The sequence below is a fragment of the Propithecus coquereli genome, unplaced genomic scaffold (genome assembly GCF_000956105.1).
Source record: "Propithecus coquereli isolate 6110/MARCELLA unplaced genomic scaffold, Pcoq_1.0 Scaffold10, whole genome shotgun sequence".
Lineage (NCBI taxonomy): Eukaryota > Metazoa > Chordata > Mammalia > Primates > Indriidae > Propithecus > Propithecus coquereli.
The window spans coordinates 6,456,503-6,472,962 of record NW_012133858.1 but is presented as its reverse complement, the minus strand read 5'-3'; the positions used below and the strand labels follow the sequence as shown (position 1 = coordinate 6,472,962).

At 34.8% G+C, this 16,460-nt stretch overlaps 1 protein-coding gene across 1 annotated transcript in view; it reads left to right on the top strand.

Moving 5' to 3' along the window:
• Positions 1–16,460, top strand: part of ZNF148 (zinc finger protein 148) — a 147,305-nt gene that overhangs the window by 122,344 nt on the left and 8,501 nt on the right. Inside the window, exon 8 of the mRNA XM_012641807.1 lies at positions 16,295–16,413. Within this exon, the coding sequence (XP_012497261.1) occupies positions 16,295–16,413 (119 nt within the window). The remainder of the gene's footprint in view (positions 1–16,294; positions 16,414–16,460) is intronic.

Sequence of the window (16,460 nt, the reverse complement as noted above, 5' to 3'; positions counted from 1 at the left end):
TAGATCAGAAAGCACATTAAATGTAAATCTCCTAAATACTCCGATATGAAGAGTTTGACTAGATCAAAACCCTATGGCATGCTTCTTACAAGAGACACACCTTATACATAAAAATCAGTAAGGTGGAACATAAAATGATGGAAAAAACTGTAAACACTAACCACAAAATGTAGGCATAGCTAAGCTAATACCAGACAAAAGAGACTTTAAGGCTTAGTATTGAAGGGAAACATTTCATAATGGTGAAAGGTTGACTGCACCAGAAAATGTAAAAATATTTTTAAACGTGCTTCTGTTAATCAGAAATTGACAGAACGAAAAGAAGTAGACAGATTCATAGTGGTTACTTATGATACATCTTTATCAATAGCTGATAGTACAAAAGACAAAAGTATCTGTGAGATGGACATCTAAATAACACAACCATGACCTGAATAACATATATAGACCATGCACTCAACAGTGTCCAAATACACATTCTTTTCAAGTGTATCCAGATTGTTTGTCAAAAGAGATCATATATTTGACCATATAGCAAGCCTCAACATACTATCAAATATAAATTGACCATTATCAGAAATATAAATATATACACCACTGCAGATCCTACACAGATATTAGAAAGAGAAGAAAATATTACAACTTCGTTTAAAAATATGAAAAATAAGATAATGGGACATTGCTGGTATAATACAATTTGTCAAAACTGAAACAAGAGGAAATAATCTGAATAGTCCTTATATGTACTAAAGACATTGAATCTAAATTTAAAATTTTTTCACAAATCTCCAGGCTCAGGTGAATTCTTCTAAACATTTAAGGAAGAAATAATGCTAATCTTACTCAAACTCTCCCAGAAAGTAGAAAAAGAGGAAGCACTTTTCTGTTTGTTTTATGAAACCATCATAATTTGATACCAAACCCCAAGAGGCACATGTCAAAAAGAAAATTGTAGACCTACTTCTGTCTTATTAACATAGGTGCAAGAATTTTATGCAAAATATTAGCCATCAGATCCAAGAATATGTGAAAAATAATTTATCACGACAACATCAGCTTTCCAAGTATGCAAAATTGGTTTAATATTCACAACTCAGTAAATCTAATTCACCTCTAATAAAAGGAGGGAAATTTTATCTCAGTAGATAGAAAGCATTTGATGAAATATAACATCTTTTTATGATTACAAAAGTAAGATCTTCAGTAACAAGGAGTAATAGGGAGCTTCCTTTGTCTTAGCATATATCAAACACCTTTAGCAACTATTGAAATACTTAATGGTGAAATATTGAAAGGTTTCTCCCTGAAATTGGGAATGAGACAGTGATGCCTGATATCACATTGAAACATTGAAACATTGTATTGGAGGTGTCTAGTCAATGCAGTAGGGCCAGCACAAAAAAAGAAAAGGGAAGGAAGGAAGCTATCATTCTTAAATTATTTTGTATACATAGAAAATCCAAAATAACATACAGATAATTTACAGTGAATTTATCAAGGTCAGTATTCAAAAATTAATTGTATTTTTATGTATGCCAACAAATAGGAAATGAAAGTTGTAATACCACTTACAATGTAAAAGTATCAAATAACTAGGTAAATCTGACATGACGTGTAAGACTTCTAAACTGACATTATAGAGAGATACTAAAGAGAACTTAAATAAATGGAGGGACGTAATGTGTTAATTGATCAGAAGACTATTTAGTCTAGCGTACTAACTGATCTGTTGATAAAATGCAATTCCAATTAAAATACCAAGTACCAAAAGAGGGTGTGTGTGTGTGTGTGTGTGTGTGTGTGTGTGTGTGTGTGTGTGTGCGCGCGCGCGCGCGCACATTTGTGTGTGTCAGAGAGGGGAGAAGGTGGGAGGGGAGAACTTTGAGACTGATTTTTAAAACTTGATATTACATGGGAAAAGCAAGGAGCCAAGCTGAGTATCAAGATATATTATAAAGTTAAAATCATTTGAAGTACTGTATAATTGGCACAGGGAGAGACAAAGAGATGTTCGGTTCAGAAACAAACCCACACATATATATATATTCACTTGATTTACAGTAAAGTTGACACCGTAGTGTGGTAGTGAAAGGATGATGTTAATGAATGTTGCTGGGTCTATGGGAAAAAACTAATTTTACTTTCTCTCTTACGCCATACACAAATTCTGGGTGCATTGTAGATGTAAATGTAAGGTGTAAAATAATGAAACCTCTATTAGAAAATATTAGAGAATAGTTTCATAACTTTGGAATAAGGGAAAAAAAATCTTAAACAGGACATACAAAGTGCTAACCATAATGGAAAAAATTGATAAATTGGGTTACATTAAGACCTTTTGTTCATTAAAGATAACATTAAGAAGGGGAAAAACTAAGCCTGACAAATACGTACAGAATTTTTACAAATCCATTAAAGAAAATATAAGCTAATATAGAAAAGAGGACATAATGCTTAAACAAATGCCACACAAATAGGAAAAGTATATCCAAATGGTCAGTAAACATATGAAAAGGTACTCAACTTCATCAGCCATTGGGAAAATTACTTAAAATTGTGATCTTATACCACTTGCACACACCCAAGAATGGGGCTAAAATGAAAAATACAGGCCATACAAAGTACTTTCAAGGATGTGGAACAGTTGGAACTCCCGTACTGCTGGCAGGTCTGTAAATCCACACATCCACTTTAGTAAACTGCCTACCAAGAATGTTAAAGTAGCATTGTTAGTAATAACGAAAAACTGGGAATAGCCTAGATTTCCATCAACAATTGAATGACTGAATTGTGGTGTATTCATAGGGTGGAATACTGGACCCACATGTGGGTGAATCTTAAATGTGTGACATTGTGTAAAAAGAAGCCAGACACAAAAGCATACATACCATATAACTCCCTTTTTGTGAAGTTCGTAACAAGGCAAAATTGATTATGTGTGAGAAATCAGGATAGTGATCCCTGATGGAGAGGGGGTAGAAGTACTTCTGCAGTTTTCATAATGTTCTCTGTCTTGATTGGGATGCTAATTACACAGATGTGTTCGCTTTGAGAAAATTCCCTGGACTACATTTATGGTTTGTATACTTTTCTGTACATATATTACATTTTAATAAGTTTACTTAAAAAATATAGTGAGAGTACCATCTGTGTACTTTTTGTACGCTTTAAATTTTCCATGATAAAAAGTTAATTAAAAGGGAAAACTAATCTGTGGTATTAAAAGTCCAGAAAGTGGATATCTTTGAGAGGTTAGTGATCAGGTGGGACTTTAAGAGGCACTTAGGAGGTGCTGGTAATATTTTGTTTCTTGATTATGGGTGCTAGTTACATGAGTCAGTGTACTTTGTGAAAATTCAGTGAGCTGTGATTAGGGTTTATTTTCTTTTATGACTGTTACACTCCAGTAAAAACTTAGCGTGGTTAAAATAAGAAAGTAAGGAAGAAAGAAATACTGGGAATAGTTAGATGAAATAAAATTTACCTAGTATTGATAATTACTGAACCTGGGTGATGGGTACAGGAGGGATCTTTATTTTTTTCTCTACTATTGTGTATGTTTGAAAAGATCCATAACAATAATTAAGATAAACCATAGAGACAGAAAACAGGTAATTGGTTCCCTGGGATGGGCGAAATGACAGAGAGGAGCAGGAAGAAGGGGTTACAGGCAGTAACAGGAAAATTTGTGCTTTGTGCTTTCAAAGGTGCATATACATTTACAAAAACTAACCAAATAGTCAACCAGTGTTAAAAAAAAAAAAAAAAAAACGAGAAAACTTGGGTTCTACCCATTCCAACTACCGTCATTTTCCTGGAAGAAGACCAGGCATTGGCAAACATGTAATACTTGCTAAGTGAACCAATTAAGGACTGGGGTGCCACTTGATATATTACTAGTCAACACTTTTTTTCTTGCTACAGAACATAGTGAACATTATCTAATTTCTTATAGGTGAGGTACAGATTATTTGAAAAAAGCACACACTTTGGGGCTGCCCTGAGATAAACTATGAGGTACGTGAATATCGTGCTCAAGCAGTTTTTCTGGAGATGAAAGGTGGCCACCCAAGGTTCATTCCCTGGCCTGGTTTATCAGCACCATGACCTTGGGCAAATATTCTCCCCCTCCCCAGCTTTATTGAGGCATAATTGACAAATAGAAATTGTATATATTTAAGGTATACAATATGATGTTTTGATATATGTATATATTGTGAAGTGATTACCACAATCAAACTAATCAACGTATTCTTTACCTCACATAGTTATCTTTCTTGTGTGTGGTAAGAACTCTTAAGCTTTACTCTTAGCAAATTTCAAGTATACAATACATTAGTATTAATTATAATGCTGCACATTAGATCTCCAGAATTTATTCATTTTACAACTGAAAGTTTGTATCCTTTGACCAGCATCCTCCTATTCTCCCCTCACCCCAGTTCCTGTTAACTACGATTCTATGAGTTCTGCTTCTTCACATTCCACATACAAGTGAGATCATGCAGTATTGGTTTCTGTGTCTGGATCATTTCACTTTACAAAGTCCTCCAGCTTCCTTCATGTTGTTGCAAATGTCAGGATTTCTTTTTTTAAGGCTGATTAACATTTCATTGTGTGTTACACTGAAATACATGTTTCAGTATATGTTATGTACACACACACACGCTTTCTTTTCTTCATCTGTTGATGGACACTTGGGTTGTTTCCATATCTTGGCTATTGTGAATAATGCTGCAGTAAACAAGAGAGTGCACGTATCTCTTTGAGATATTGATTTCTATTCCTTTGGGCATATACCCACAAGTGGGATTACTAAATCATATGGTAGTTCTATTTTTTGTTTTTTGAGGATGCTCCATACTGTTTTCCATATTGGTTGTACCAGTTCACAGTCTCACCAGTAGTGTTCAATGAGTCCCTTTTCTCTATAACTTCACCAACACTGTTATCATTTGACTTTTCAATAATAGCCATTCCAACAGGTGTGAGGTGATATCTCTTGGTTTTGATTTGCATTTCTCTGATGATTAGTGATGTTGAGTACACTTTCATGTAACTATTGGCCATTTACATGTCTTCTTCAGAAAAATGTATGTTCAGGTCCTTTGCCCATTTTTTCTTTTTCTTTTTCTTTTTCTTTTTCTTCGTCGTCGTCGTCTTTCTTTTTTTTTTTTTTTTTGTCGAGAGGGGGTCTCGCTATTGTCCAGGCTGATCTTGAACTTCTGGGCTCAAGTGATTCTCCTGCCTCAGCCTCCCAAAGTGCTAAGATTACAGACGTGAGCCAGTGTACCTGCCTGTTTGCCCATTTTTTAATTGGGCTACTTGTGGGACTTTTGCTATTGAGTTTTATGAATTACTTATATATTTTGGATAGTAGCCCCCTTTGGATATATGTTTTGCAAACATTTTTTCCTGTTCCACACATTCCTTGTTCATTTTGTTGATTGTTTCCTTTGCTGCACAGAAATTTTTTAGTTTGATGTAGTCCCACTTATTTATTTTTGCTTCTGTTGCTTATGCTTTTGATATCATATCCACTAAATCATTTCCAAGAGACATGTCAAAGAGCTTTCCCCCTGCATTTTCTTCAGGGAAAATGGTTTTGGGTCTATGCTTAAGTTTTTAATCATTTTGAGTTGATTTTTATGTATGGTGTACAAGTATAGAGTTGATTTAAATATAAGAGTGTCCAACAAGTGCTTGCCACATGAAGGTGCTCAGTAAAATTTTAAGCTGATGGGCATAAATAAGACAGGTATTTCAGATTGGAATGCACATTTCACCTACGTTTTTAAGATGGCACTTTTAAAAGTATAGCATTTGTAACAGACCACTTTATGTTCCTAGAACCTATAGTACTTATTTATTAACTCTTTAGATATTTAATTGACAACCAAATCCAGAAAATATAGCTGCTGAAATTGTAACTAATTCTAAGTCAGACTTCTGGATTCTTTGCATAAAAGTAGTGTTAATAATGCTTTGTGCTCAAATTAGAGCACCTAAACCATATTTCTCAAATGCAGTGTACATGAAATTAAAGTGTAAGTAACAGTTAATATGAAAAAAAGCAAGTCATTTTATTGTGGCAGAATAATAGAGACATGTGGTAAGGGTGGGCAAAAAGCCAAAGGACCCTGATTAGGGCTCTGCATAGGAAAAGAATTTTAGTGATGAAAGAGTATGCTTTTGAGAGATTGGTCCTTTATCTTTTCAAACCCTGGTTAATTTTTTCTTAAAAGGGAAGAAGGCTGATGTGCATTTGTAGTCTTTTACGAAGAGGATGAAAATAAGTTGATGACAGGAATTTCTTTTTAAGGCATTCAATATTGAGTCATCTGATTTGGTAACCCTATTATGTGCTTAATGTAGTCATCACTGTTGAGCTACTACTTCTTCTAGGGCACTTGTTTTGAAGAGAGAGCTGGAAATTAGGGGATTTGTATCAAGTTCAGAAATAGATGTGACTGATTTAAAATATTAACAGGATAGTGTTTACTAAACACTATTGTTTAGAATTTGTCTTATGTTTGGGAATTCTAATTCATATTTCTTTTTGATAAGGACACACCAATGCCCACATACCCAACCATTTTACTAATTTTACATATGTCACATTTAGATGGTATTTACCATGAATTAATATTGCTTTAATTTGGATCTTGTACTGCCTAGGTACCATCATCAGGACATTAATTATTTAGTGTTAATATCCTTAGATGCTAGTACAAATTGTGTACCTACTGTATAACTTGGCTGATAGAAAAATGAGATGTGGAAATGGCCATATTTATATGGTGTTTGGCTTAATTTCAGATTAGGACATCGGTTGTTTTGTATTTTTCATGTATGGTTCCTAGACCAACTCTCAAATCTTTAAAATTGTAAATAGGGCTTGCTTGGGATGTTGCTGTTACTAGAGCACCTTGATCATTCTTCATTGTCGTCTGCTTCACAAAGTAGAAGTCTAAAACCTAATCTGTAGAAGCCAAGAAACAGTTCCCCTTCTCTCATTTGCTGTTTCATCCTAAGGAACTGTAGAACTGGACCACTTTAAATATTATGGTGTTTATAAATGTATACTTTCATAGCTCTGCAAAAGAAAAAAAAGAAACCCAGGAAAAGTGGGAGAACTCTTTCTTTACTTTCTTTGGGGGTGAGAGTGGTGCCCCAACCTGTTATTTTTTACAATGTGCAAGCATTGTCAATGTTTCTAAAGGTTGAAATGTAGGAGTTGAAGTTTCTCACAGTCTTCCATTCTAGGTAAAGAAAGCTATTCTATACTAGAAAGGTTTTTAAAATTTTGCTATCCAGAAAAATTACTTCTTTCGTAGTTACCTTAAGGGCTTTGGGTTTTTGCCAATTTGATTTAACTGACATTGACATGACTTCGTTGTTATTGTGGCAGCTTCTCAGTTTTGTGTAATAACCTAATTTCTACTTCACTGGTTGTAATTTAGTCTCAGATGATTTCCTATAGAATGTAATTTTTTGCATAGTAACTATATGGGTGGTTCTTGGCCTGATAAATGATCTTTCTAACCTTCTGGAAGGACAGTATGCCAAAGGTATTCTCTGAAGTTCTAAGCAGAATTATTGGGTATGTAGTTACTAGTCCATTTATTTCAATAATTCTCCTTGTTTTACCTTTTGCCAAGTTTATTGTTCAGCTTAAGGATATTTTCATTTGGGATGTATAGCTCAGTCACTGGGTTATAATTATAATCAATATGTAAATATGATAATCATTTGTTATCAACCTCTTCATTTTTGTTATTAATAACTAACATTTTGACCTATTATACCGTGCAAGGCCTCATTCTTAAATTACCATTTTATATAAGTTACCTCATGTAACATTTATTTCTGAGGTATATTCTATTAATATTTCCATTTTGCAGATGAGAATATCAAGTCTTAGGAGTTTAGAAAAATACTCATTTTCTCACAGTTAAGAAATCCTGAGACCAGCATTGAAACCCAGCTAGTATGGCTATAGAACCTTCACTGTTAAGTACTATTGTATATTGCATTGCATAATAGCACATGATCTTTTTTGATTAGTGTAATATTTATTATTCTTACAAATTTTATTGTCTACCCTTTTTATGACTTATTAAATATAGACATTCCCTTCTGTTGTCAAGTATGTAAGACCACATGAACTTTGTCATAGCTATATCATCATATTTTTGACATAGATTTTACGAAGACCCTTCATTATTAAAATAATTCCCACTTGCATTCTGATTAATAACAACAGTAGATATCATTTCTTGAGTATTAAAATGCTTTGCATTCACTGTTATAACAAAGTTGATTTAGGTAAGTTTTATGGAGAAATTTTAGGACAAAATGATCATAGAGGTGAGAAAAAGCATGACAGTTTTAGGAATTGAAAGAAGGCCACTTTGATGAGTGCTCAGAAAGCAAAGGGGGAATTATAAGGAAAGGTCAGACACAAGAGAAAGGCAGGGGCCAGATGATACAGGACCCACTTTTAATTTTTATCCTGAGACCAGAAGGCAGCCATCAATAGCCTTTAAACGTGATCAGATTTACTTACATTAACAGAATCTGGCTGTAGTGTTAATTAGAGAAGAGTGGATCCTAGAAGATATTATATAATGATCCAGGCCAGGCGATGATAGTGTCTTGAACTTTGGGTGATGACAGTGGGAAATGGAGAGAAGTGGACAAATTCGACAGGTATTTATTAGGGAGAATCAGTAGTGCTTGTTAATTGGTTGAATATGGGGAGAGGATAAAGAAGAGAAAAGTTGGATAGGCCCCTGGCTTACAGAGCTAGGTGGCAAAGGGAGTGCCATCCATGGCCTAAGCTTTGAGTTGAAGACCACAAGTTTAGTGTGGGATATATGTGTTTGAGATCCATGTGTCATAGAAGTAGATGTATTGAATAGGCAGTTTGGATGTGGAGCTCTGATTTGAGAGTAATTAAAGCTGTGGATAGATGAGCTTCCCTTTATGCCAAAGAAGAAAATACAGAATGAGAGATAAGCAGAAAGTTTAGGAAGAAGGCTTGAAGAATTAACATTGCACATTTGGAGGGAGGAGGGTGAGCTGGAAAGACCACTGGCAAGTAGTCAAGTTGAAGTAGTAGTACGAATATAATAGAAGCCAAGGGAAAAGCAAATTTCAGTAATAAAGGGATCATTTGACATGAATGCTGTTGAGGAGACTAGTAAGGTAACTGAAGAGATTTGGTTGTATTGGTTCCTTGAAGGTGATTTGCAAGAACCATTTTGATGGGGTGGTAATTGCAGAAGCTAGATTGGAATGGTTTTAAAAGAGGGAGAGGAGGGTTAGTTGAAACTGCCCAAAATTAGCTATGTCAAACAACAGCAAGTAGATTATGCATAAAGCTTATGTCCTTATAACTCTCTCATATTTAGCTTACCCTGATAATTTCACATTTGCTATAGTAAGAATTCTTACCCATAAACAGCTAAGTGTATGCAGTATCAGAGTTACCAGGGAGAAACATCAAAGTGGGGGAAATGGTTTCAGTGGATGACTATTGGAAGAGAAACTCCAGAGCCCTTGGGTATTAGAAAATTACCATTTGCGGGACACCTTGAGGTCATTTTTTCCTTACCATGTTATTGCTTTACTGAATGTAAAACACATTTACAGACTACTTTTCAGGTAAGCTTTTTCTGTTAGTCTTAAAATCATTCACATGCTGTATAGATTGCCTTCCTTTTCCCAGTAGAGAGGTTCTGGCCCTCAAGGGGAAAAACAATAAAGGGATTTTCTCCAAAAGGAATTTCATTTAAGTGTTTTTATTTTTCTTAGGAAAAATAGGTATCAGTCATAACAAAGTACCCAAGTCAGGAACAAAATATAGAGCCCATTATCACCACTACTTTTTAATATAATGTTTGAGAATAGTAGACAGGAGAAAAAATATTGTAGGTTAAAAAATCATTTTTTGCAAGCAGTATGATTATAGACTTGGAAAACCAAAGAAATTCAGCCGAAAATTATTGCAAATTCATTAAAATAGCTGAAAACCATACCTTTGTGTATACACACACACACACACACACACACACACACTCACACTCTCTCTTATAGGCAAGAAAGTAGAAGGTATAATGGATGAAAACACTTTTTACAACATCAACAACAAAAAGATAAGGAATAAATTTAACAAGATGAGAAAATCCCATATGAGGAAATCATTAAAAACACTGCTGAGGACACAAAACAAAATTACGTCAAATGGAAAGACTTATCTCCCCCCACCCCCTCCCCTGTAAAAAGAGTCAACATCATAAAGGATATCAGTTTTCTATAAATAAACATTTCAACTCAACTACTAGATAAGCTAATTCTGAAGTTTATATGGAAATTAGACCAACAAGACAAACCCGAAGAACACAGGGAAAGAACAGTGATAGGATTAGCCTTACCAGATGATATTTTATTTTATTGAGATGAGATGTTGCCCAGGCTGGTCTCGAACTCCTGGCCTCAAGTGATCTCTTGCCTTGGCTTCCCAGAGTGCTGGAATTACAGGCATGAGCCACCACATCTGGCCTAAAGGACATTTTAAAGGCTTAATAATTTTGGTTCTGGCTTATGAATAGTCACACGAGTGGAACAGAATAGAAGGTCTAGAAATAGACCCATGGAACTTATTAGTGTATGATTTTGATAAAGAAATGATGAAATGTGATTGAGAAAAGCTGAACTTCTCAATAAATGCTGTTGGGAAACTGCCTAGCCATCTGGAAAAACCAAGTTTTATCCATATCTCACATTCTGTCTCAAGATGAGCTCCAAATACATCAGAGGTTTCATGTGAAAAATGAAATGTAGAATTTAAGCTTAGGTGTCTGTGAAAATATGGGCACACTGGAGTGGAGGAGTCCTTTCTAAATAACACTCAAAATCTGATATCCATAAAAGAAAAGATTGATAAGTTCAACTACATAAAAACTAAAACCCCTAGTAGCAAACTGTGCCACCCCTACCATTCAAGGGGGAAAAAAGGCCAGGAAAAAAGTCCTGGAACTCATTATACACAAAAGATCAACCTCCCTAATAAAGCTCTTATAAGTCATCAAGGAAAAGACCAGCAATCTATAAAAAAAATTTAAAGAATGAATGAAAGATATGAGCAGACATTTCATAGAAAACGCAATATAAAATGGTTCAACCTTGTACTGAGATTTTTTTTTATCTGTTAAGTGTGCAGTCATCAGAAAGTTTGACCACATAGTAGTGTATGGTAAGGTTATAGGGAAACAGTCACTCATACACGGCTGGTAGGGGTACTGATGGGTAGCATTTCCTACAAATTTGGTAATACATTTCAAAATCAGAAATGTGTTTATTGTTTGTCTGGAAATTGTTTCTGGGAATTTATCCCACAAATGTACCTGCAAAGGTGTGAGTTAATGTATTTGCAAAGTTATCCATTATAAAATTGCAATAGCAAATATCTGGAAATATTAGGGAATTGGTTAAATAAATTGTAATATGTGTGTCTTTCCAGCAGTGAAAAATACTAGCTGTCAGAAAGAATGAGATAGTTCTTTCTATTGATAAAATGTCCAAGATATTTTGTTGGCTGAAGAAAAAAAGAGATAACAGTGAATAAAATATACTATCTTTGTAAAAGAATGAGAGAAAAATAGAAAAGAGACTATATATTCATTTTTGCTTATGTTGTGTGAAACTCTGGAAAGAAAAATAGAGTGTTGCCTGGGCCAGAGTGCAGTGGCATCACCCTAGCTCACAGCAACCTCAAACTCCTGGACTCTGGATCCTCCTGCCTCAGCCTCCCAAGTAGCTGGGACTAGGGGTGTGTACTACCACTCCCGGCTGATTTTTTTTTTTTTCCTTTCTATTTTCCGTAGAGACAGGATCTCACTCTTGCTCAGGCTGGTCTCAAACTCCTGACCTCAAGCAATCCCTCCTGCCTCAGCTTCCTAGAGTGCTAGGATTACAGGCATGAACCACCACGCCTGGTCCTCCTGTTTACTTTCTAAAAGTTGTTTTGAACCATGTAAATATATTACCTAATCCATAAAGAGGTATCTTTAAATGGTGAGACTTAAATTTTAAAAATTTCTAGAATGGCTAGTTAAAAAGAAGGAAAGGAAGAAGAGCATAAAAATGGAAGGGAGGAAGCAAAGACACAAAGAAAGATGGTAAAAAAGAAAGGAAATATATATGAAAGGAGAACAAAGACAGAAAAGAATAGAAATGAGAACTGACAACAGTGGGTAATCAAAAAATAATTGACTGGAAGGTGAATTTGTGTTTGCATTCACCCTTGGCTGACTTAGCCATCATAATTGTTATATGTAGTCTGTGGGGGTGCTGTGAGGGATTGTTTTTGGCAACAAAGGAACATTTGTACAAATTATTTTTAAGGTATTACTGTTTCTAGTACTTTTTCATTAAAGGAAATTTCTTAGTGTTACTTCTATTAATAGTTGAACAGACTGTTTAATTCTTGATCATCTATTAGAATGCATCAGATAATTTAAACATGGATTTTTCACCAGTTAATTTATTTTGAGTTTAATTTTGAGCTCTTTCAGGGAGAAATCATTTCTCATTTACTTTGTGTGGTGTCACTTGTTTTACCATGCAATATTTTTTCAGTTACAACTTTATTGAGATATAATTCACATCAGAAAACCCAGTTTAAAGTGTACAATTCAATGCTTTTTCGTATGTTCACAGAGTTGTTCAACTATCATCACTATCTAATTTTTAGAATATTTTTGTCACCCCAAAAAGAATACCCATACCTCTTAGTCACTCTCCATTCCCCACTCCCTTCCAGTCCCAGGCAACCATTAATCACTTTCTGTCACTATGGATTTGCCTATTATGGGCATCTTGTAGCATGTACTTAATTTTACTTCTCTTTATAGCTGAATGATATTGCATATCGATATATAACATTTTCATTCATTCATCAGTTGATGGACATTTGGGCTATTTCTACTTTTTGGCTATTGTGAATAATGCTGCTATGAATGAGTTTTTATGTGAACCTGTGTTTTTAGTGTTCTTGGGTATGTGCCTAGGAGTGGAATTGCTGGGTCATATGGTAACTCTATGTTTAACATTCTGATGTTGCAAAATTGCTTTCCAAAGCAGCTGTACCATTTTACAATCCAACTAGGATTTCAGTTTCTTTATATCCATGCTATTATTTGTTATTGTCTGTCTTTGATTTTAGCCATCCTAGTAGGTGTGAAGTGGTATCTCATTGTGGTTTTGATTTACATTTCCCTAATGATAAGATGTTGAGCATCTTTTCATGTGCTGATTGGTCATTTGTGTATCTTCTTTGGAAAAATGTCCATTCAGATCCATCTTTAAATTATTTATCTGATTACTGTTGAGTTATAAGAGTTTTTATATTCTGGATATGTGCCCCTTGTCAGGTACATAATTTGCAAGTATTTTATCCCATTCTGTGGATTGTCTTTTTACTTTTTAAAAACAATACCATGAAGTTTATCATTTTAATCATTTTACATGTACAATTTAGTGACATTGAGTACATTTATAATGTTGCATAATCAAATTGTAACTCTGTAACCATTAAGCAATAACTCCCTTTTCCTTCTTCCCCCAGTCCTGATATAACTGCTGTTCTGCTTTCTCTCTGAATTTGCGTATTCCATTAATACCTCATATTTGTTTTTTTTTTAAGAGACAGGGTCTCACTGTGTCCTCCAGGCTGGAGTATAGTGGCCTGATCACAGCTCACTGCAGCCTCAAACTCCTGGGCTCAAACGATCCTCCTGCCTCACCCTCCCGAATAGCTGGGACTACAGGTGCACACCACCACACCTGGCTAATTTTTTTATTTTTAGTAGGGATGGGTTCTTGCTCTTGCTCAGGCTGGTCTCGAACTCCTGAGCTCAAGCTATCCTCCCTTGGCCTCCCAGAGTGCTAGGATTACAGGCATGAGCCACCATGCCCGGCCCTTTTCTTAGTTTGATAAATGACTTAACTTCTGACTTTAATGAACTCTGTCATCTACAGTCTCCTTTTCAAAATTTGCATCTATTTTTACGTCTCCTTTCTAACAACATTACCTGTAATCTCCTTACTTTCTCATCCAGGTTCCTGTGGGATCTTGTTCTTTTGATTATGTACCATTTCAATTTTAGTTCAATCTTCCTATTCAATTTCTCTTCTTCATTGGCTCTTCTGTCTTCAAACAATTTAGTCTCTCCATCCTTAATAATACTTATTCTTGAGTAGATTCCCTCCTAACTATTACCTCTCATCTCCTTTTTTTCATTTCTTTCACTTCCAAACTTTTTAAATAAGTGGTCTTCTCTCCCAGCTTCCATTGCTTCATTAGTTATTCATTCATTTAACCTTTTGGCCAAGTTAAGCTATCTTTAGTTTCTGAACATTTGGAATCCTTACTTGGAGCCCTATTATACGAGAGTGAGCTATTCTGTACTGAATTTTGAGTGACAAGCTTTGAGCCTTTTGCCACACCAGCAGTAGCCTTTGGGGGCCTCTGTGGAACTCCCAAGAACATAGTTTGAAAGCCACTGGAAAGTCCCTTCTGCCGTAACATTTGGTAACTCTATAGTAATTACATTCTCGAATGTTTAAAATAATTTACTTGTTGCCAAATTAAATTCTCTTCTTAGACACCATTTCTCCTTGACCTCTTATAGTACCCCCCGTCCCCGCCCAAATTTTCTTTCCTTGGCTCTAATCACACGTAATCTAAGTCCTACTCAGCTTAAATTCCAACACTTTTCCAAGAAGCTTTTCTAAATCATACTAGCTCATAGTAACATTTTTACTACTAATAATCTGTAATAATCATTTATGCCATTCATTTGACACTTAAGAATTGCACGAGGTAGTTTGAGCTACGTGAATATGATTTAGGCCTAGATTCTGGTCTAAAGAAATAAAATCTAGTAGAAGAATAGAGATGTACTGGATAATTATTTAGTTGAAAGTAATGAGTGCCAAAGGAGAGGAACAAATGGAATCCTCTGGAACTGAAGGAAGATAAAGGTGTCTTCTTTGCCCTGGGAAGTGGGACAAAGTATCCCAAAGGAGATGAGTTGGGTCTTGAAGGGAATATAGTATCTGAACACCCAGAAGTGGGCATTCCTGACTGACGAGCAGCATGAATCAAGGCAAAAGTAGGAAAGCATGAGATGGTAGGCAATTTGGTTTGGTTAAGAATAGAAATAGTGGGATATAAAGATGTAAAAGTAAATCAGAGCTGGACATAGTTTCCTTTGTTGTCTTTTTATAATGTGTGTATCTTGTTTTCCCAATTATGTTATAAATCCTTTGAAGACAAAAAATATGTCTTACACTTTTAACCTTCTACAGCAGGTTAACCTACAGCAGGCCTATGGGTAGAGGAGCAGTATTCAGTAAAATTTTGTTGAATGTGTGAAAGGTAAAAACAATAGTTCCCCAAACCAGCATTGCTCAAGATAACTTTTCTTGTCATACCCTCTGTTTACTTAGACTATGATTTTATCAGTCAAAACTATTTTAGAGCTCTGTAGTAGTGGTTCCTCATAGCTGTAGTCCTTAAGGAATTAAAAAAATGGGGATGGAGGCAGTTGTGTGTCCAACTAACAGTACTCAGCTTAATTCATTCCCCCAAATGATATGAGAAATGCTGGTTTGAGTTGAAAAAAAGAAAATCAATATAAACAAACCTTACGTTTGAAACTTAAGTCTCTAAGCTTTTTGAATATTTATTACATTATATTTTTAAGAATATTTTCCTAGGATTCATATTTCATCTAACCACAAAAGTTTTAAAAATAAATTAAGAGTTAAAAAACCATACCCTAGAATTGTGTTGGACTATGCATGGGTAACTTTTTTTTTCCTTCAAAATATGTTCTAAAATATTGTTTTGTATGATTGAAAAAAAGATGAGAAACATCAGCTACTCTACTGAAGCAATGTTCTTATTGTTATAAATTCTTGGTACTACTGGTCTCCCTGGAAAGAGCATGTTACGTACACACATAACAAAAAGACAGGAAAATTGAGTATGCTTGCTTTTAGCCCTTTCTTTCCAACAGCATATTGCTAATTCTTTCCATGTTTATAAAGCAAAATATACTTGATAAACTGAAAGATATACTTAGTATAGGGAAGCCTTTTTATTATTTAAAAAGAGCAAATAAATTATAACTTTCAAAAGCCTTTTGTTTGGAGATTCTTATGGCAAAACAATTCATTATTTTTCAATTATTTGTTTGAAACTTTCTATGTCACATACTAGGTGAAAAACCATTTCGCTGTGATGAATGTGGTATGAGATTCATACAAAAATATCATATGGAAAGGCATAAGAGAACTCATAGTGGAGAAAAACCTTACCAGTGTGAATACTGTTTACAGGTAAGAGATGCGGCTTGAAATTCTTCTATCCTAATTAAATTATAAAA